General features: G+C 40.2%; 7 protein-coding genes across 7 annotated transcripts; 3 read left to right on the top strand and 4 right to left on the bottom strand.

Moving 5' to 3' along the window:
- Positions 1–209: 209 nt before the first annotated feature.
- On the bottom strand, positions 210–1,612 carry LOC133835922 (beta-1,4-galactosyltransferase 1). The gene has a single exon (XM_062266111.1). The coding sequence runs from the start codon at positions 1,475–1,477 to the stop codon at positions 506–508; it is 972 nt and encodes a 323-aa protein (XP_062122095.1). The 5' UTR covers positions 1,478–1,612; the 3' UTR covers positions 210–505.
- Positions 1,613–2,183: 571 nt separating this feature from the next.
- Positions 2,184–2,896, top strand: LOC133835923 (uncharacterized). Its single transcript, XM_062266112.1, has 2 exons — positions 2,184–2,355; positions 2,416–2,896. The coding sequence occupies exons 1-2, from the start codon at positions 2,265–2,267 to the stop codon at positions 2,823–2,825; spliced, it is 501 nt and encodes a 166-aa protein (XP_062122096.1). The 5' UTR covers positions 2,184–2,264; the 3' UTR covers positions 2,826–2,896.
- Positions 2,897–3,076: 180 nt separating this feature from the next.
- LOC133835921 (probable cleavage and polyadenylation specificity factor subunit 2) lies at positions 3,077–5,558 on the top strand. The gene is made up of 2 exons (XM_062266110.1): positions 3,077–3,344; positions 3,396–5,558. The coding sequence occupies exons 1-2, from the start codon at positions 3,196–3,198 to the stop codon at positions 5,509–5,511; spliced, it is 2,265 nt and encodes a 754-aa protein (XP_062122094.1). The 5' UTR covers positions 3,077–3,195; the 3' UTR covers positions 5,512–5,558.
- Positions 5,559–6,229: 671 nt separating this feature from the next.
- On the bottom strand, positions 6,230–8,399 carry LOC133839250 (pre-mRNA-splicing factor Slu7). The gene is given in 6 exon segments (XM_062270656.1): positions 6,230–6,603; positions 6,606–7,041; positions 7,097–7,280; positions 7,337–7,565; positions 7,623–8,148; positions 8,150–8,399. Coding segments are annotated over 6 exon segments (1,740 nt in total). The 5' UTR covers positions 8,225–8,399; the 3' UTR covers positions 6,230–6,313.
- A 259-nt stretch (positions 8,400–8,658) lies between these two features.
- LOC133839255 (histone H2A.v) lies at positions 8,659–10,613 on the top strand. The gene is made up of 4 exons (XM_062270662.1): positions 8,659–8,853; positions 9,236–9,313; positions 9,571–9,684; positions 10,307–10,613. The coding sequence occupies exons 1-4, from the start codon at positions 8,851–8,853 to the stop codon at positions 10,535–10,537; spliced, it is 426 nt and encodes a 141-aa protein (XP_062126646.1). The 5' UTR covers positions 8,659–8,850; the 3' UTR covers positions 10,538–10,613.
- Positions 10,614–11,008: 395 nt separating this feature from the next.
- On the bottom strand, positions 11,009–15,826 carry LOC133839253 (SPARC). The gene is made up of 3 exons (XM_062270660.1): positions 15,727–15,826; positions 12,740–12,927; positions 11,009–11,897 (listed from the first exon to the last, which is right to left on the bottom strand). The coding sequence occupies exons 2-3, from the start codon at positions 12,902–12,904 to the stop codon at positions 11,145–11,147; spliced, it is 918 nt and encodes a 305-aa protein (XP_062126644.1). The 5' UTR covers positions 12,905–12,927; positions 15,727–15,826; the 3' UTR covers positions 11,009–11,144.
- A 1,453-nt stretch (positions 15,827–17,279) lies between these two features.
- On the bottom strand, positions 17,280–20,325 carry LOC133839251 (ribonucleoprotein RB97D). The gene is given in 6 exon segments (XM_062270657.1): positions 17,280–18,658; positions 18,716–19,173; positions 19,175–19,457; positions 19,517–19,761; positions 19,847–20,076; positions 20,191–20,325. Coding segments are annotated over 6 exon segments (1,455 nt in total). The 5' UTR covers positions 20,275–20,325; the 3' UTR covers positions 17,280–18,503.
- Positions 20,326–20,421: the final 96 nt, after the last annotated feature.

The raw sequence follows: 20,421 nt of genomic DNA on the forward strand, positions 1-20,421 counted from the left end.
AATTTATTGTTAGCATATAGGCCAAACAGTCAACCAACCTACTATTATTATTACTATTATACACATATATATATCTTTATACATATACATATATATATATACTAACTAATGTATGTGCAATTTGCTCCTTAGTGTATTACAAGTACACACAAACTAGTTAAAACAAATATATATACTACAATACCTATAATCGAAAACATTTAAAGCCATTTGTTGTTATACATCGTTTATTTAATTATAATTCATTATCATCTGCTATTACAATTAAGCATAATCAAAAAAACCTACAACAAATTTAAAATATGCATTATGCTATAACAGTGCTGTTTGTATCTTATCTTTTTTTCTTTTGGTTGACATTCATTTCATTCTATATGTTTACGAGATATATATTTCTTTAAGTATTAAGTTGTCACTAAAAGCTAATTAACAAATTGTTCCAGTGTCGCAAAGCTGAAGGCAAGTTGTATCTTTGAGTGTGTGTGTGTGTCTTGTACTCCTTTTCCTAAGTCTCCACCAGAATGTGCGTAAAGAGGCTGTGCATCCTGCGCTCAACTTCCTTGTAAACAAGTGAGTTGAGACCATCAGAGTGCATGCGCAGCGAAGCAGCTCGCAGCAGTGCCAATCGATTCTCATTGGGAGTCTCCTGTTTGTGCTTCAGCATTGTGTATTCACTGTACGCCGGATCGAAGCGACAAATATCCACGCCAAGCACTTTCAGGCGCTCATAGAGATCATCATCTTCGCCGCCCCAGCCGTGATATAAATTGGACATGCCATTAACCATGTTGTACTGTGACATACTCATGGCCACAACGCCACCAAAGAGCGTCCGATATGGCAAATGGAAGCGCCAACTGTCGAGTGCGGAGCTCATGTGACGCGGCAGCTTGGAGCACGCATAGATCTGGCCGGAATTCAGTGGCATCAAGTCCACGTCATGCAGTATTAAGCAAGGATAGTCATAGCTGGCAGCCACCTTGGCGCCTATGTTGAAGAGCATCGCTCTGTTGAAGGGCTTTCGATCGCTTTGCTCCACCACAAAGATTCGATAATGGATGAACTGCATTCGCAGATAGTTGTGCATGTAGCTGAGAAACGCCGCTAACTGCTCCTGTCGATCCCGATACGGCACTATGATGGCTGTGCTGAAGCGTGGACGGCAATCCTCCGGTTGGTATTCGCCACCCAGTCGGATTTCCTCGCCACGATGAATCTTCTCGCGATGGAAGGCATCATAAACAAAGCGGCTGTCGGCAATCACCTCCTTGTAGCTGCAGTCGGGTGCCAGTTGCGAGGCGGAGATGTTGGGTGTGGTCGCCGCCAGCAGCGACTCCTCGAAGTGCTCCTGGGGAATGTAGTCATAGCGTAGTGCAAATCGTTGAGGTAGCGAAATGTAGACTAAAAGCGTTATGGCAGCGCTGAAAACAAGCAGGTCGAATATGTGAAAGTTATGTTGGCACAGCCTAATTAACATTATTCACGATTATATATGTAATTAAAGCAATTGAAACGCGATGCCTCATTGCTATTGACAATTAAGTAAATATTATATGTGGAAATTCTTTTGCACAGCCAACCCAACAAGCACGGTTTGGTTCGCGTTCTTATCGAGCGAACTGCTGTGTTGTCCGATATCCAGCTATCGATATTATGCAAATGTGGTTTGCTACCATATCGATAAGCAGCTTCAAAACTCATTCACATTATCTTTAGTAAACATTGTGTTGTGCAATTGATAATCAAATAATAATATAAATTCAGATTCGTACAATAACTTACATTGTTAATTCACAAAGGGAGAACTGTTTATGCTTCGAAGTCCCAGACCATACTAATCAATATTTGGCTACGACAAATTTGATTATTTTATTTTCTATTATAAATACACGAATATATGCGATAAGATACCACAAAAGTCATTATAAGCTGATTGATTGATAAGACTGGGGAAAAGTTTTTGCACACAACAATGTTAATTGCCCCAACACTTGTATACTAATTGACTGCAACAATCGAAAGCTAAATATACATATGTATGTACATGGAATTCTTGTATGCAAATCAAATATGTATATAACCATAAATACTATTAGCACTGCATCATATGTAAAGCAGCAAATATACATATGTATGTATTTGACAAGATAATACACACACAATTATCGATAAGATAGAACGCTTAGCTCAGATCGCGACAGTCACTCGTTGGACGTTAAACTGTTTGCACCTATGCCACTGATATTTGTATTTGATCAAGCAAAATGTGCAAGGCATTCATTTATATTGTTTACATAGCCCTATGCAGTGGCTATATATTTGGATTAAACGCCCAGGAAGATGACAGTTTAAACTGTTAGTTAAAGTAGAGCATCCGATGTAATTGTAATTAAACTACTTTGTATCTCTTTACAGTCAAAAACTGCACCGTACTCATGGAGTGCCCGGATAACGCCATTTGCACCAGAGTAAACGCCCATTTGCAATGTGTCTGCTGGCAAGGATATCATCAGAATCCCGAATGGCGACCAGGTGGCTTCGATACCACAGAAGCGGACTATTGTGCAAAGGGAGCGGCGAATAAAACAGTTGTTTACAATCGCCCGCCTGCCAGGAAGGCAGATCTAGCTGTTGCTATTGTCTTAGTATTATTTGGTGTCATTGTAGTCACCGTGATAGTTTATTGCCTGGTTGTTATGCGACCCATAAAACGCACCCAGGCTGTTTATCATCGTATTCAAGTGCGGCGCAAAAATCACCGCCGACTGGAAGAATTTGACGATATTGACATGACTTTTCGCAATGGTATCGCTGATCTATCATAACAGGCAAATACTTAAGAAGAGCTCCAAGACTGTAAACTACCAAAAATATATTATTTACATACAAAGATTTAGATCTTTTGAATTAGCAACTTGTTAGTAGCGGGAACAATTTAGCTGATCGATTAGTGCAATATAATTAGTTGAGCAATCGATACATCGCTCATTATTTAATTCACAGTCGATTAGCTGGAAGCGATGCACGATTGGGCCATTACTCGATTAATCGTATTCGTTACATCTCTATGAATATCGCATACTTTGATTCATCGTGGATTACCGGCTGATGCACGCAGCTCATTTCATTTGTTTATTACCGAAATAAGCAAATGTATTGGAGTTTTCCTGCAATTTCTCTCAAAATACCTTCAAAATGACATCTATTATTAAGCTGCACACCATCTCGGGTGCAATGGACGAGTCGCCGCCCTGCTACATTCTACAAATCGACGACGTGCGAATATTGTTGGATTGCGGCTGGGACGAGAAATTCGATCCGAACTTTATCAAAGAATTGAAAAGGTAAGTGCTGCTATGACAATAAAGCAAATGCCTTAACATACTTTTTGGCAGACAAGTGCACACTCTCGATGCTGTTCTTCTCTCCCATCCGGATGCCTATCATCTGGGCGCTTTGCCGTATCTCGTGGGTAAGCTGGGACTCAATTGTCCCATCTATGCCACGATACCGGTGTTCAAGATGGGCCAAATGTTCATGTACGATCTATACATGTCACACTTTAACATGTACGAGTTTGACTTATTTTCGCTGGATGATGTGGACACCGCTTTCGAGAAGATTACACAGCTCAAGTACAATCAAACGGTTTCACTCAAAGGCAAAGGATACGGCATCTCTATAACTCCGCTAAATGCTGGTCACATGATTGGTGGCACTATCTGGAAGATCGTTAAGGTCGGTGAGGAGGATATTGTCTATGCCATTGACTTCAATCACAAGAAGGAGCGACATCTCAGCTGCTGTGAACTGGATCGACTGCAGCGTCCATCGCTTCTCATCACCGATGCCTACAACGCACAATATCAGCAGGCGCGTCGACGAGCACGCGATGAGAAGCTAATGACCAACATCCTGCAGACGGTGCGCAACAATGGCAACGTACTTATTGCGGTGGATACGGCGGGTCGTGTCTTGGAGCTGGCACATATGCTGGACCAGCTGTGGAAGAACAAGGAGTCGGGACTGATGGCTTACTCCTTGGCGCTGCTCAACAATGTCAGCTACAATGTGATTGAGTTTGCCAAGTCGCAGATCGAGTGGATGAGCGACAAGCTGACCAAAGCCTTCGAAGGCGCACGCAACAATCCTTTCCAGTTCAAGCACATTAGTCTCTGCCACACTCTAGCGGACATCTACAAACTGCCAGCGGGACCAAAGGTGGTCTTGGCCAGCACGCCTGACTTGGAGAGCGGCTTCACCAGAGATCTCTTCATTCAATGGGCTGGAAATCCCAACAATAGCATTATATTCACTACAAGAACTGGGCCGGGTTCGCTGGCCATGGAGCTGGTGGAGAACTACACGCCTGGCAGACAATTGGAATTGGATGTACGGCGACGTGTTGAGCTGGAGGGCAATGAGCTGGACGAATATCTGCGCACGCAGGGCGAGAAACTTAATCCACTCATAGTCAAGCCCGAAGTGGAGGAGGAGAGCAGTTCAGAATCCGAGGATGACATTGAAATGAGCGTCATCACGGGCAAACATGACATTGTAGTGCGTGCCGAGGGTCGCCATCATTCTGGCTTCTTCAAGTCGAATAAAAGGCATCACGTTATGTTTCCCTATCACGAGGAGAAGATCAAATACGATGATTATGGTGAAGTGATCAATCTGGATGACTATCGCATTGTGGACGCTGGCTACGATTATGCAAATGCCGACGAGCAGAACAAGGAGAATGTCAAGAAGGAGGAACCACATGTGGAGCAGCAAACGAATGGCAACGTGGACAACGATGTGCAGTTGCTGGAGAAGCCCACCAAGCTGATAAGTCAACGCAAAACGATCGAGGTTAATGCACAAATTCAACGCATCGATTTCGAGGGACGTTCCGATGGTGAATCGATGCTCAAGATTCTGTCCCAGCTGCGGCCGCGTCGCGTTATTGTGGTGCATGGGACCGCCGAAGGCACTCAAGTGGTTGCCAAGCACTGTGAGCAGAATGTGGGTGCTCGCGTCTTTGCACCCCAAAAGGGCGAGATCATCGATGTGACCACCGAAATACACATTTACCAGGTTCGCCTGACCGAAGGTCTCGTCTCGCAGCTGCAGTTCCAGAAGGGCAAAGATGCCGAGGTGGCCTGGATCGATGGTCGCCTTGGCATGCGCCTCCAAGCTATCGATGCGCCCAATCAATCTGAGGTCACTGTTGAGCAGGATGTCGCTGTACAAGAGGGCAAAACGCTGACGCTGGAGACACTCGAGGTCGACGAGATTCCCGTGCACAACTCGGTGCTGATCAATGAACTCAAGTTGTCCGACTTTAAGCAGGTTCTCATGCGCAACAACATCAACTCGGAGTTCTCCGGCGGCGTTCTCTGGTGCTGCAATGGCACGTTGGCGCTGCGGCGCGTCGATGCTGGCAAGGTGGCCATGGAGGGCTGCATCTCCGAGGATTACTACAAGATTCGCGAACTACTTTACGAGCAATATGCAATTGTCTAAGGAATACACAAATTACAAACCAAACTAAATGGTCTTTTTATTTAAAATGTCTTTAATTATTTGAATTTAACGAACGCCTAAAAAGTGGAAAGCTGCAACGGTCGATTTTCCAATTAAATTTACAAATACAGCTGCTTGCTGCTCATTTCTGTTCACCTGGTATTTTAGCAAGAAATCCATATGAAATTCGAGCTTCGCAAGCCGCACATATTCATACAAACGTTACATGCATACACACACACATACATACGTCGCACATACATACATACAAACACACACACACACATACAGACAACATTCACCCACCCACCCACTCGGTTGGCAGCCGCTGCAACGACCGAAAAGACCCCTAGTTGCCAGTTGAAATACCAGGCGAACAGAAATTTCAGCAGGCGGCAAAATTGCATTAAGGCAGAATTCGTTTTGAGTGAAGTTCTCTTTCGAGTGAGTCAGTTTCTCGACTTGAGTGCTTTTGGCTTGCAGTGCACTTGAAATTTATGTTGCATACTTTTAGGCATTTGTAATTTCTGCTCCATTTGACAAATTAAATTGCCATTTCTTGGACTTTTTTGAATAAATCTAAAATCTGCCTAGCAATTTTAAAAAAATATCGCATATCGTATCGGTTTTTATATATGTATATATAATTTCCACTATATAAATCTATGTGTACAATAATATAAGTATGTACTATTATATGATTTATTACAAGCAAAGCAATTCATATAAAATTAAATAAACCGAATTATAAACTTATACAATGCAATGCAACTCTGACATTGAGCTACATTATAGGATTGGCCTAAAGAAATTGCAGCATGGGATCTTCGGTGCGCGTTCGTTTCTTTTTCCACTCCTCGATCTCATCCTCGGTGGGCGCCTTGACATCGTACATGCTGTTATACGGTCGCTTCCTGTCGTCCAACTCCTCAGGCACGGGCTTAGAGGAACGACTTGATTTCGCCGCCTCTTTTTCCTTTTCTTTAGCCTCTTTGTGCTTCTTTTTGTTCTTGCGCTGTTCCTTGGCCTTCTTTTTCTTCTCACGCTTCTTTGACTTTTTCTTGGACTTTTTGCTCTCCTGCACGACTTCCCCTCTTCCTCCTCTGAAGATTCAGAGCTGGGTGCTGAGTCAGCTTCAGATTCAACTGCTGCCTTCTCTGTCTGCGGCTCTTCCGCTTGCACTCTTGCCAAAGCATCCGGATTAGCGACAGCTGCAGGTGGATTCATTGTACCTTCTGAGTAGCCTTCGGGTTCCTGCATGCCCACGCAGTAGGAGTTCTTAATGAAGCTCTTGCAACACTTGTAGCCCCAGCGACCAGCATTCCAATAGCTGCCCCAAATTGTTGTATGGTTATTGATGTACACATCCTCTTCGTAGATGCTGCGTGCCTTGGGCTTCTCAATGCCCTTGATGACTTTACCGCTACGCGAATACTCCACATACTCCTCGGTCTGGGCGAGCAGCAATGACTTCGAGGGCACCTGCAGATGCTCCTCGCCGCCATACTTCTCCACAATGTCTGTCTTGGTCTACAAAATGGAAATTGTTAAATATATTGTCAAAGAAATAAACTATTCTACTTACGCTTGACTTGAACTGTTCCTTCTTCTGCTCATACTCCTTTTGCAGCAGCTCCAGTTTGGTAGGTTCGGCCAACAGATGCACATCGACGCCTTTGCCATGTGCCTCCCAGGCAAATAATTGTGCGGTTGCCTGTGCTGTGGTGTCTCCAGAAAAGCGCACAAAGTTCTCGCCAGCAAATTCGGCTCTAGAAATTGAATTACAAATGTAAATAGTGCATTTGATTAAGGCCTTTGCACTTACTCTTCAGCTGGAACTGCAGGATTGGGATTGTCTCTCATAGAGCGCGTCTTGGGATCATAGTACGCCGAGTTGGGATCCAAGTTTCGCAGATATTTCGCTGTATCTTCGCGAATGCGCAAGTTTCGCACCGTAATACGCTGTTTGGAGTCCACTTTGGTACCAGGCATGTCAACCTCATCCACATACTTGTCCTCGTTGCCTTCCTCATCCGAAATCTCCGCATCGGGATCTGCAAATTAAGCACATTAAATATTTTAGTTGCTCCTTTCAATTATGTTTCTCTTACCATTCTTGAGTTTCTCCGCCTTTAGCTGTCGCTTGGCCTCCTCCACTTTCTCGTATTCCTCAATAATCTCTCGATGATTCGCCGGATCGTAGGAACTCCAGCGATCGCGTTTCTCGTCGTAGTTTATAGAAGCATCCGACACAATGTGCTCGTCGTGCACCACAATGGACTCCGCATACTTGGCCTGCACTTTGCGTGGGCGCTCCAAGCAATCCTTGCGCTTGTGTGTCATTGCGCCACAATTCTCGCAGGCTCCTTTGCGAAACTTGGTCACCAGCCGCGTGGTATCCAATCCCTTGGGCGCTCTATTGTCTAGCTGGCCACGTTCATCCTCGTGCTGTGGACGCTGATGCTTCAGTGTAGGTCCCTGGGAGCCGTAGTACCAGGGTGCATTCGATATGTATTGGGGAATATGCGGATTGATGTCGCGACCCTCCTCGTCGACAGCGGCAGGCGCAGTTCCTGCCTTTCGTGCCTCTTCCAACTCCTTGGCTTTGCGCCAGTCCTCACGTGACTTCTTTTTTGGGCTCTTCCTCGGCATCTTGGTCATCCTTGTTATGTATGATTTGCGAAACAGGCGTGCGTATGGCACCCGAACTCATTGTAATGCTGTTTTCGGCACTTTGTTAACAATAAATTAATCAATCTGCTTGTTTTGGCTGCTAGGGATGCAGAATAGAAGGAAATTGCTGCTATCGATAATTTCCGATAACCAAAATAGACAGATGGCCTAAAACGTTTACAGGTGAATGGATGTGACCAAGCAGTATATACTTTTTGGTATGCAAAATGCATAGAATTTATTTTATGTTAAACACTGAGTTTTGTGTCATATAACCATTTCAACAAATTGTTAAAGAAATGTAATATATCGTGCATAGTCAAATCACAGAGATAATCATTAAATTTATAAGAAAAAGACAGAATAAAATTACTGTTCAAATGCTGGCGCCTATACATACTGCGAAACTGGTATATTTTAATACGTAAAATAGTACATTTTCCACATACAGCTAACGGTCACGCAGCTCTGACGGCGTCTCATTATTCGTGTAAAAATTATACTACAGTGCAGACGCGTTTTTTTAATATCCCAAAAGGGCCACCAAGTTTCGATTTAGTTATTACAATCATTCCACGCACATAAAACACAAAAAACAACGACCGTGCCTTGTGCATTTTTCTACACGCAATTATCTACTAAGGAAAAAATCGATTAAATATCAAAATGGTAATTACAACAAAAAAAGGAAAAGTGTTGTTCGCGACTGCGGCGCAACGCAAGCTGCTTTGACTGACATACTGTATGTTGATTGTATGTAGTTTTATTGCGCGTGCCTCGCTCGCATTGGTTGCGACCTAAAATATTAATGCCTGTGTCGTCCATGCATGGACGATGTAGCGCCGTGAACACTCTGCTTTTTCAAATAAGGAAAAATCTAAAGTAGCAGCGGCAAAAATTGTTCAGGCTTAACCTCAAAGCTCTGTGCAGTGTCCAAAGTGAATTTTGCCGCCACCATTTTGTCGATTCATTTTGTCGTTTTTAGAGTGTGTGTGATGTTTTGTTGTGTTTAGTAATTCTAATTGTCAATTTTTACTCATTCTATGTGCAGGCTGGTGGCAAAGCAGGCAAAGATTCTGGTAAAGCCAAGGCGAAGGCAGTTTCACGTTCGGCGCGCGCGGGTCTTCAGGTGAGTTATTTGTTGTTGTCTGTACCAAATACATTTTTGGCGCCTTTTTTACCCAGCACACACACATACAGTACACATTGTAAACAGGGTGTGTTTGTGTGTGAGAAGAGAGCGAGTTGGGAAATAAATTGTGCCCGCTCATTGTGTGTGTGTGTGTTGGTATTGGTGTTGATGTTAAGTTGGGGGTAGCAAAACATAAACAAGACGACATGATGAAATTTTTATCTAATGCGATTTTTATTTTGATTCATGTGCAGTTTCCCGTTGGCCGTATCCATCGCCATCTAAAGAGCCGCACCACGTCGCATGGACGTGTTGGTGCCACCGCTGCCGTTTACTCTGCAGCCATCTTGGAATACTTGACTGCCGAGGTAAGCAATAGAAGCAAATCTCTTTTCCCGCCACATTTAACGTTATGCGCCGCGTAACGGCTTATTGTTTACAAGCCGTTCCAGCAGCCTATTGGAAAGTCATTACATTTCCAATTGGAAGCCGTCGGTTACAATTTCAATAGCTTGTGTTTTAACTTTTTGAGTTATTTTATTTCAAATTACATAAAAGATTCTATTAGAATCTTCAACAAAATATAATTTTAAATATTACTAGACTTTTAATTAAGGATTATTTTTCTTGATTCCAGTCATAATTGTAGTATACAATCTATATTAATTTATTATTTGAATTTTTAAAACATTTTCAAGCTTAACGATTAACTGATGTTAATTAATTTTATATATAAATAGAACAATAGTCTACAAATTTTAAAAATATATCGTTATATAATTAAATTGTAGGTCTACATTTATTTTTCGTGGTTGCCTTATCAAAATACTCGATTTAAATTTGAAAGACTGGCTTTAAGAAAGTATTTGTTATATAGTTAACATAAACTACATCGATCTTTATGGAAATACATACTTCGATTTTAAGCTTATTAAGTCAATAATACTTCAAAGTATGGTTACTCACACAATACTTTCATTGTTATTGCAGGTGTTGGAGTTGGCAGGCAACGCATCGAAAGATCTGAAAGTGAAACGTATCACGCCGCGTCATTTGCAGCTCGCCATTCGTGGAGACGAGGAACTGGACAGTTTGATCAAGGCAACCATTGCTGGAGGCGGTGTCATTCCGCACATACACAAGTCGCTTATTGGCAAGAAAGAGGAGTCCGTGCAGGATCCCCAGCGAAAGGGCAACGTCATTCTGTCGCAGGCTTATTAAACTAATTTCCACCTTCTCTTCTACTTTTTTAATCATTTCGGAATTACAGTTTTTCATCTATGTTTAAAAATATATATTTCAACAAAACCAACCACGACGCCTTGTAAGCTTACAATTACAAGAATACTTCAGTAAATATAAAACAAAACCAAAAGGGCCGACTTCAATGGCTTTTCCCTCTCCTCTCTCCCCCCCCTCCTAGCTGTCGACAAGCAGACAAACACTCAACTCAACACTCACTCACACACAACCACAACAACATACACAATTGTAAACTTAATTGTCTCGTAAAATGCAATGTTAAAAGAAAAAAAAAACCAACAAACAAACAAAACAAAAGAGAATAAGCCTAAAAAATGAAAGCGAAACTTAATTTAGAGCAAAGTAAATTACACAAATACATTTAATAAAAAAAAAATCTTTAAATAAAAAGAAAAGAACACAAAACGAAAAGAAAACGAATGCCCCAAATTGTTATTGGACAATTTATTAGACAAAATTGTTGAAATAAACTTTGTGCGCAAAAAATAGTAAAATTACACGACAATATGCATAAGTATTATTGAAAACATTCAAGGAAGAAGATCATCTCCGATCCGTTCCGATCTTAACCCAAAAGATGCGGCACAGCCTTCTGGACATCGTCGCAACGTTCGTAAAGATCATCGGCATCGAGTTCCAAGCAAGCGCCCCACTCGATCAATGTGATGCGATGATCGTTGTTCGAGTCACACGACTTCAGGAAGGGGGCAATGCAATGCTCCAGGCTGACGAGGGGAGCACGAATGGGAAACAGTTCGTGAGTGGACACTGAGCGATCGGTGTCGCCATCAAGATCACACCACTTCCAGACGGCAGCATTGGACCAACGACGTGTGTTGTTTGTCTCCGCCTCCAGTTCCATTTGCATGTAGTGATCGGTGAGCTCATCACGCTCTGCAAGATCACGCATCACGTTGAAGAGCCAATCGCGCATGCGACGGGGGAAGTCCTTGAGATCCTCGCCATCGCAGACACGCGATTCGTGGCAGGTGCCGTAGTAATCGATGTGCAAATGCGCATTCTCAGGGTTGAGGCAACCAGGTGCCTTGATGTCGCACCAGCAACGCTGCTGATAGACGGCACAATCGGAGGGCCAGGTCTCGTTCTTGTTGGTGCAAACGAGACGACGCTCATCCTGCTCCTCGGGGCACTCGGGAATGCAGATGCACTCGGGTTTGTCCTTGTTCATCTGGCAGATGCGACCAGCTCCGCAGTGCATCGTCTCGCAGGGATCGATCTCGACCACCGGGTTCAAGATGTTGTGCTGCACATCAGCCAGCTTCTGGGCCAGCTCGTTCTCACGCTCCAGATCTTGGTTCTAAGCGATTGAATAGTTGGGATAATACAATAATTTTGTTTATATTTTGTAGGAAAATCATCATAAACTTTGATTACGATCTTAAAAGCTTTCCTCAACGATAATAAATTATTTCATGTTATATTTAGAGACTTTTCATTTTAAAATTTGTAATTCTTTTTCATTTAATGTTTTAATTGTTCTAAGCCGTAGAATGTTAGAGAATAGCTAGGAGATAATGATAATTTTGTTTATTTTTTGTAGAAAAATGAAATAGGCTTTAATCATTTCAACTTTGATTACGATCTTTAAAGCTCTTTTTAACGAGAATGCTTTATTTGCTGTTATTTAATAATATTAAAAGCCTTTTCATTTTTAGATTTTCATTTCTTTTTCATTTAATGTTTTCAGTGGTAAAAGTTTAGAATTCTTAGGCAATATTGATATTTCTGATCATTTTTCAGAGCAAATTGAATTTGACTAATTTCATTTTCTTTAGGATTTCGATTTTAAAAGCATCGAACATTATTTAAAGCCTGTTCTCTTTTAAATGTTTATTTGTTTTTCATTTAATATCCTTATTTATTATAGAAATTAGAAAATTTAGTTAATCATTATAGTTGGTTTCATTTTTAATTTCAAAATTTTAGGAAACTGCTAAGAAGTAAACATTATCTTTGGAGTTTAAGGGACTACTAAGAATTAAACATTATCGTTGAGGAAAAATCCAAATTCAAACATTGCAATATCAAATTTTGGAAAACTACTAAGAATTAAACATTATCGCTGAGGAAGATGATCAAATTGTATACATAATCCCTTCCCATGTTAGTTAATTGCATTCCCTGATGATATTTACATACCTTAGCCTTCTGTTCGAGCAGCTGCAGGAATGCCTCGTCATTTTCGTCGAACTCCTCAATGTTGTCCAAATCAATGTCCGACAGGATATCCAAATCCTCCTCAGCGCGCACTTGCGATGCTATCGCCAGCAGCCCCAAACAGAGCAGCAGCCAAATGGAACGCATCTTGCTTTGTATTTAACTCACAACTGAAACAGAGTCAAGATTTGTATTCAGTCTAAAATTCCACATTTGCTAATCTCCAAATATGTATTTTGGGGGTCAACTTGGGTCAGCGATTAAGTGCGGCCTTCAATTCTTTTGCGCGCTCAATTTTCAAAATTTCTTGCCAAGCTTCTTCGCTTTTACGGGACGGAACTGTACAAGGATTAACGGCTCTCTCTGGCTGTAACTGTAAAGCAACCCCCTTTACAGGGTGGTACACCACAAATGCAAGAGTGTGAGAGTGCAGTGTGTTATCGAGTTCAAAAGGTCACTTCACAGGAAGTGGCGAAATGCGAAGTAAACAATGCTCACTTATTGTTGGCATAGGCAAAGCAGAAGCTGCCGCAGTGAAGATTGGGATGAACCAAATGCTACATTAGATAGAAACGCATTGAGAGATCTTAAGATCGTGAAAACACACCCCAAAGAAATGGGATTGAGGCTAAATATGTACAGTCTTAGTTGCTTAAAGCGAATGCTGTCTGAATCCATAGGAATTTCTTTTGGGAAACAGGCAAAAGATTTGAAAACATATTGCTAAATATGAAGTAATATTTCAAATGTTAAACATGTACAGTCATAGTTAGCTAAAGCGAATGCTTACTGTATATAGTAGATTGGAATTCATTTTTGTAAACTCTTTTTTTAGTTTTCAAAACGTCTATTGGAAAATATGAAGTAATATTGAAAGTTTTACTGACATCATGTAAAGTCATAAGAACATATGTATATAGAGTTAAAGAAATAATAATAATAATAATTCTCTCAAGGAGTATAATAAAAAACATAACTAAAGGACCAATTTTAAATGCATTCTTCATATTTTCTACATAAATGGAAATTTTTCAAAACACGAAACCAAATTTCCTCGACGTTTGATCGGGAATTTTCGAATTGTATGAAATCCATTTATAACTAAGGGTTATTGACCTTTCTAATTCGCCAATTATATTGCATTTAAAGAAAAAAAAAAATTTTAAGCAATTGGATTACTAATTCATATTTCATTTCAAATTTCCGTTTTAAAAAAAATTTCCTTGACTTTTGCTCGGGAATTTTCGAATTGTATGAAAACCAATTGTTATTGACATTTCATTACTCTCTCTCAAAATAACTAAGGGTCAATAACCTTTCTAATTGGCAAATTTCATTAAATTTTAAGGGAACATTTTAAGCAATTGGATTGCTAATTCATATTTCATTTCAAAATTTCTGTTCTGAATAAATATTTGCGTTGATTTTGGTCCACACCAAGCAGAGATTTCTATCTTTTTCAGTTTGAGGCATGTCGAACACATGTTCTCTAGTTTACGAGTAAATTATTTGAAATTTGGTTTGTGAATCAAAGACAGAGAATATGAAAGATGACTGAAGTCAGAACTATATATATAAGTATAATCATGTGCTACATATTTAGGTGAATAGTATATAAATCACACATTTATGTCGGACTGATTAAGCTTGACCTTAATGCTGGGGTAAAAAACTAAAAAAATGGGCTAATATTCAGCCTCATTTTAATCAGCACAAGTTGACACCAATAGTATATAGAATCTATATACTATATACGTGCTCATAGTTCATTGCACAACGAACTAAATGTGTAGCTATCGCCAAAGCATGGATCGCTCGGTCGGTCAGTCAGTCCAGAGCTTATCTGTCGCCTGAGTTTCCGTTTTGGGGACTCTTCGCAAGACGACGATGTCGAGGTTTGCTTAATCGCCACATTTTATGTACTCTCAAATCTGAAACTGGCACATCAGTTCCTATACTACATTATATACGTATATATTCAAAAGTATGAATTCAGTTCGCTGAGTACATTGCAACAAGTTCCTGGAATATTTCTCTGCTTCTGTTGCAGTTGATGCTGTATGTTTATGGAAGAATTCTCTCGTCTCACTCGCTCTTGCAGTTTAATTATATCGAGCTGCCGACAAAGAATGACGTGATGCATCGCATATAGCCTTAGATACAGATACATATGTGTTATGTTTGCATTGGCGAGAGCAAGCCTACATTTTCATTGTAATCGAAAACTACACAGCGCCAAAAAGTCTAGGCGAAAAGGAACATTGAATCAAGATTTTGGGGAACTTTTAAAAGAGAAAGTTAAAGAGTTAAGTTCAGAGTTTAAGCAGAAATCTGCAGGAACTTAAGAACTGAATGTGATTTATTAACTTTTAAAAACTGTCGTCTACTTTGAAGCTAGGAATTTTAAAAACAGATAGTTAAGTTCCGAGTTTAATCAGAAATCTTCAGGAACTTGACTTCTATTCGTTTTTAAAAACTTCCGATGACTTTTAAGTTTGGGAACTTTGAAAACAGATTGTTGAGTTCCGAATTTAATCACAAATCTTCAGGCATACTGTACTGTTTTATACTTTTTTAATAACTTCCGTCTACTTTCATGCGATACTATTTCTAGCTGAACTTTTCTAAAGTGTAGCATTTAATTCACGGAACTGCAGTTTGATGATAATGATGATGATGATGACACTTCTGGTTCTCCTATCCATAACCTTGTCAAACAATATGACACTCTTGTTGTCAGTTTACAATCAAAGAATTTGAAATGTTCACAAATTGTGCAAATTAATTGGCGATACCAACTGGAGAATTGAGTTCAATTAACTTTCATTTCGCGGATTATTGAACTTGAATATCAAATATCAGAATATATATTTTGTCGAATACGCAAATATTTCACTCTCTCGTATTTCCTTCACCATTTGTTATAGAGCGGAACAGGTAGTCCATAAATTGTTCATTAAAATACTTACAAAATAATGTTTCTTTTGTATTCCTGAATTTCGATCCAATCGCGACGACAGCCGACGAAAGACTATTCTTTAGCCACAGCGCTCGCCAGCGATTATAGTTGGGGGGGTCGATTCGGATTGAGATCGGAACCCAACTTGTTGGCTCCCAACATGTTCGTTGCAATAGCAACAACACTAATAATAATACACAGATTTTCTTGCTCAAATACGATTTGATTTTATTGCATCCATTTATATCAATCAAATACAGGCATGAGGTAGGTGGAAATAAACTTACCTAAACGTTGAGAATAGGTTTTAAAGAGGACTCTGTGATTTGGGTTGAGTATTCGTCCCGAGGTGCTCAAGGATTTGAATGTTGGAAACGAAAAACAGTAATAGAATTAGATGGATATTTGTAAGACTAATATTATTATAATTGATAGCGTTACTTAAGCGTTGGGTAAATTTGTTGGGATAAGCCAAGAGATGTGGAAAACCGAATTACTTACCTTGTTATACATACGAGAAGTTAAAACTATGGAAAAGTATAATTTGCTTGCGGTTGAATCTAGATCTGGGATATGCATACGATACGATTAACTAAACTGTTTTAACTAACTGTTAAGTTAAGTAGTAGTAGTAGTAGTAGTAGACTTACTTAAATAGTCAGCTATTTTATTGGACAGCTCAAATAAATATTGATACATAGTGTGGGTTTTAATTTATTTATTTATTTAAAAATAAATATATATTCATATGTTTTTTTTGTATTTTTTTGCTTCATAAATTTATATTATATAGTTGAATCATTATCATTATTATTAGTGCTAAATTAAGCTGCGAAAATAGGGACTACGCTCTCTTAGTTACCCCATACATAATTAATAGATCGAAATCGGTTAAATACATATGCATACTCGTATTGTGTAATTTACGTTGTAGAACTCATTTTGAAAAAGCCTTTGGCGTGCGCTACAAAACTTAAGCATATCAATAATATCGAGAGATTAAGACGATACATATGTGTGTATATATAAGAGAGATAGATAAAGCAAACATCTATACTTCAGTAGTTCTATGATTATCGAAATTAATGCTAAACTTAGAGTTCAATGTCGTGGTTCATTCATTTCATATAACACAATAATAAATACTCGTACATTAAATAATTTCATCAATTGTCGCACATCTTAGTTAATTCATTTCATTTCTGTGTTTTGTATCATTTTTTTTCTTCTTTTTCTGTTTATTCGTTAATATTAATCGAAGTTGCGTTTCTTTGCAAAATGAGTTTCAGTGTGAGGAAACCGTTCAGAGCTTAACATAATGTTCGGGGGAAGGAGGAGTAGAGTGTATTCTATATATATATATTATCATCATCAGACAGTCATATACATATGCGTATATATACAGTTTATGGTTTTGTAAAAAAATTGACATTAATTTTGATATCAACTCCTTATTTTAGTTATACATATATGTAAATATTTGTGGATCCACAAAGAGTGCGTGGCTCACCAAGTTTTCCGTTTGATTTGATCATGTTATATTACTGGACGTATCTTTACTTGTTTTTCTTTTTGTTTTGCTCGAAGTTGATCCCGATTCGAGTTTATTTTAAGGCTTCTAATAACTAAAATACTATAGAATAAGCTCTGGCTAAAGCTGAGTGTGAAACGTGTCTTTTAGCTGCTAATGCTAATTCTTTTGTATTGCTTTCATTTTAGCTTTGTTTTTTTTTTTTGTTTGTTAATTTGTTTACAAAAATACGAGTGGCATTTTGTTGATGAGCCTCGCACTGTTTGGATCGGGTTTTGCTTCATTTGATTTGCTTTGATTTCAATTTATAGACTGAGTTACATTTTAGAGGCATACTTAAACATTATAATACATAATATAATGGGAAGAGAGTAAGGTGGAGGGGAATAGAGAGAGAGCACTAATTTCCATAAGTTTACAATAGTAGTAATAGTATATATGTAATTGTATTGTATTGAAATAAAGCCAAATGGTGTTTAAAAAAAAAGAAAGGCATGGCAAGTTAATCTCTAAATTAAATGTGTGTGTTTTGTGTAACGTAATTCACGGCTACAACTTTCAGTTGTAGTCTCGGGCAAAAAATAAAGTAATAGATAATTGTAGATCTTATAAATACTTTCTTTTGTTATCAAATATTTGGTGTCTTATAATATAATTCATACATATATATGCATAGATTGGGTATCAATCATTTAATAAATAACATGAGAGCTTAAAAAAGTGTTTAAAAACTGTAGTTAGTTGTCCTAGTCTCAGTTAGATAAATAGATAGAGAGACAACGCTGTTAATATATAGATAGATCCTTTTCTTGTATTGTTTCTTTTCGTATTGTTTAGTTTAAGTTTAAGTTACTAAGCGAGTGTGTGTCCTAGCTTATAGCAAGCCTATTTTGTTTTTTTTTTTTTAGTAACAGTAACTGTATCTTGTAATTTGTATCTTGTATCATGTATCTGTTTCTGAGCTTTTGTGCTGCACTTAAGGCACACACAAAAAGGCATCTAAATTAAAGAGAATTATAAAAGATTAGTACTTTCGCAATACTTATTGACATAGATATTTGCGTGTGTATAGTAATAGATAGATAGATAGAGGAACCATAAAAGTCAGTATCTGGTACCTTAAGCATTGCTTTAATTGTACTACACATGAAACGTACCACAACAATGACGTATGGCGAAATCAGGCGGGAGAAAATCAGGATCAGTTGATCAGCCTCTTGGCTTTACTTACCCAAAATGAAACAAAACCCAATAATCTAACGACGATATTTGCTATTGGCGCTCGCGCCTGTTGCCACCGAACCGTTGGACACGTTCTTAGGCACTGGACCCGAGGTCGGACCATTGCCACTTGGTGGCGGAGCAGCTGCATTGTATGGCGCATAGCCAGGCGCTGGTGGCTGTGCATTATCTATAGGATTAAAGAAAGTTTTAGTTGTATTATCATCGTAGATATCTCAGCACTTACGATAGTTGCTGGGCGGTGCTGCGGTATAAGGATTCATGCGGTTGCCATTCATGTTGTTATGCTTGGTCGGTCCACCGCCATAGTTCTGCTGATAGCCACTGCCAAAGTTGGGTGGCGCCGCCTGCTGCTGCTGTGGCGGCGGTGGCTGTTGATGCGGCGGCGGACCCTGCGTCAGTGGCATGGAGCCGGGCACTGGAGGTGCCGCTGCAGCTGGCATATTCCAATTACCCACTGCAGGCGGTGGCGGACCACTGCGATGATGATTCACCGGCGGCACACCAGGTGTGGGTGGCTGGACCGCTGGTGGTCCGCCCCATTGTTGAGCATGCCATTGCTGTGCGCCTGGCGGTGGTGGCGGCGGTGCATTCCACCCGTTCTGGGCAGGAGGATAGGCATTCCAAGCGTTCATTTGCGGTGGCGGCGGCTGCTGATAATACGGTTGCATGGGTGGCGGGGGGTCCCCAATAGTTGTAGTTTGGTGGCGGCGCCGACATTGGCGGCGGCGGCGGTTGATGCTGATACGGCGGCATTTGCTGCGGTGGAGGCACTGGGGGACGGTAGCCACCGTTGGGTGGCATATTTGCCTTGGGCGGCTGTTGCTGTTGTTGTTGCTGATGCTGCTGCTGTTGCAGCTTGTTGCCATTGGCCGCGGGGCCTTGGGGCAAACGGTCTTTCTTTTCCAGATTGTAGATGGACTTCTTGACATCGACGAGCACGTATTTGATTGAATGTTGTCGCTGAACTGCAATGGAAAAAGTATTAATTTATACAAAATCAATGAAACTATATACAAAAATTTACGTATTGCTTTGTCCACGGCATCGTAATCATCGAACTCAATGAAAGCGAAGCCTCGTCGCTTGCCTGTGGTCTTGTCTGTTAGTAATTTAACAGACACCACATTGCCAAATTGCAGAAAGTATTCACGCAAACAGTCCTCATCGTGATTGTCCTTCAGTCCGCCGACAAATAACTTTTTCACCGAGATATTTGTTTCGCGTGTTTCGCGCTCCGGGCGTGGCAACGCTCTTTTGGCCTCCACAGTTCTACACATAGAGATAAAGATAAACATGACTCAATTGCAATAATAAAAAAACAAGACAAAAAAAAAAAAAACTGTGTCACACATACTTGCCGTCGATGATATGCGGACGATTCTCTTGCGCAGTATCAACCATAGCGGACTTTGTGTAGGTAATAAAGCCGAAGCCACGCGAACGTTTGGTGGCGGCGTCTCGCATCACAACAACATCGACCACTTTGCCCCATTGCGAGTAGAAGACTTTGAGGCCCTCTTCAGTGGTGTAGGGTGCCAGGCCGCCAATGAACAGCTTACGCAAATGCTCCAGCTCACAAATATCCTGTAGGTGACAAGCACACATACACATGCATGCAGTTTTATTCATGTAGTTGGTTGTGTATGTGTATGGGATGGTGCGCAAGGGTTCTCGCTGAATTTGTGTTTTAGAACTTACATCTTCATCTTTTATTTCAAATATTTCTGGCTGGTTCTCCTCATTGGAGTCCTCCAGCTTGATAACCTGTGTGGAGTTTGCCATATTTGGCGCACGTTTAACTGAAAATGTACAAAAAATGCAAAACTGCAACTTTTGGAGACACGCACGCGAAGAAAAATTTAGCGAACAGCGTGACCAGAGCATACACCGCAAAATATATATACCGACTCCAGTTTATCGATAGCTGGC

Source organism: Drosophila sulfurigaster, chromosome 2R (assembly GCF_023558435.1).
Source record: "Drosophila sulfurigaster albostrigata strain 15112-1811.04 chromosome 2R, ASM2355843v2, whole genome shotgun sequence".
NCBI lineage: Eukaryota > Metazoa > Arthropoda > Insecta > Diptera > Drosophilidae > Drosophila > Drosophila sulfurigaster.

Coding starts and splice junctions, on each gene's coding strand:
- LOC133835922 (XM_062266111.1), bottom strand. CDS start 1,477: ATGTTAATTAGGCTGTGCCAACATAACTTTCACATATTCGACCTGCTT.
- LOC133835923 (XM_062266112.1), top strand. CDS start 2,265: ATGTGCAAGGCATTCATTTATATTGTTTACATAGCCCTATGCAGTGGC. Junction 2,356..2,415: donor GGAAGATGACAGTTTAAACT/GTTAGTTAAAGT, acceptor ATCTCTTTACAG/TCAAAAACTGCACCGTACTC.
- LOC133835921 (XM_062266110.1), top strand. CDS start 3,196: ATGACATCTATTATTAAGCTGCACACCATCTCGGGTGCAATGGACGAG. Junction 3,345..3,395: donor TTTATCAAAGAATTGAAAAG/GTAAGTGCTGCT, acceptor ACTTTTTGGCAG/ACAAGTGCACACTCTCGATG.
- LOC133839255 (XM_062270662.1), top strand. Junction 9,314..9,570: donor CGGCGCGCGCGGGTCTTCAG/GTGAGTTATTTG, acceptor ATTCATGTGCAG/TTTCCCGTTGGCCGTATCCA. Junction 9,685..10,306: donor TGGAATACTTGACTGCCGAG/GTAAGCAATAGA, acceptor TTGTTATTGCAG/GTGTTGGAGTTGGCAGGCAA.
- LOC133839253 (XM_062270660.1), bottom strand. CDS start 12,904: ATGCGTTCCATTTGGCTGCTGCTCTGTTTGGGGCTGCTGGCGATAGCA. Junction 11,898..12,739: donor TGCTCGAACAGAAGGCTAAG/GTATGTAAATAT, acceptor TCAATCGCTTAG/AACCAAGATCTGGAGCGTGA.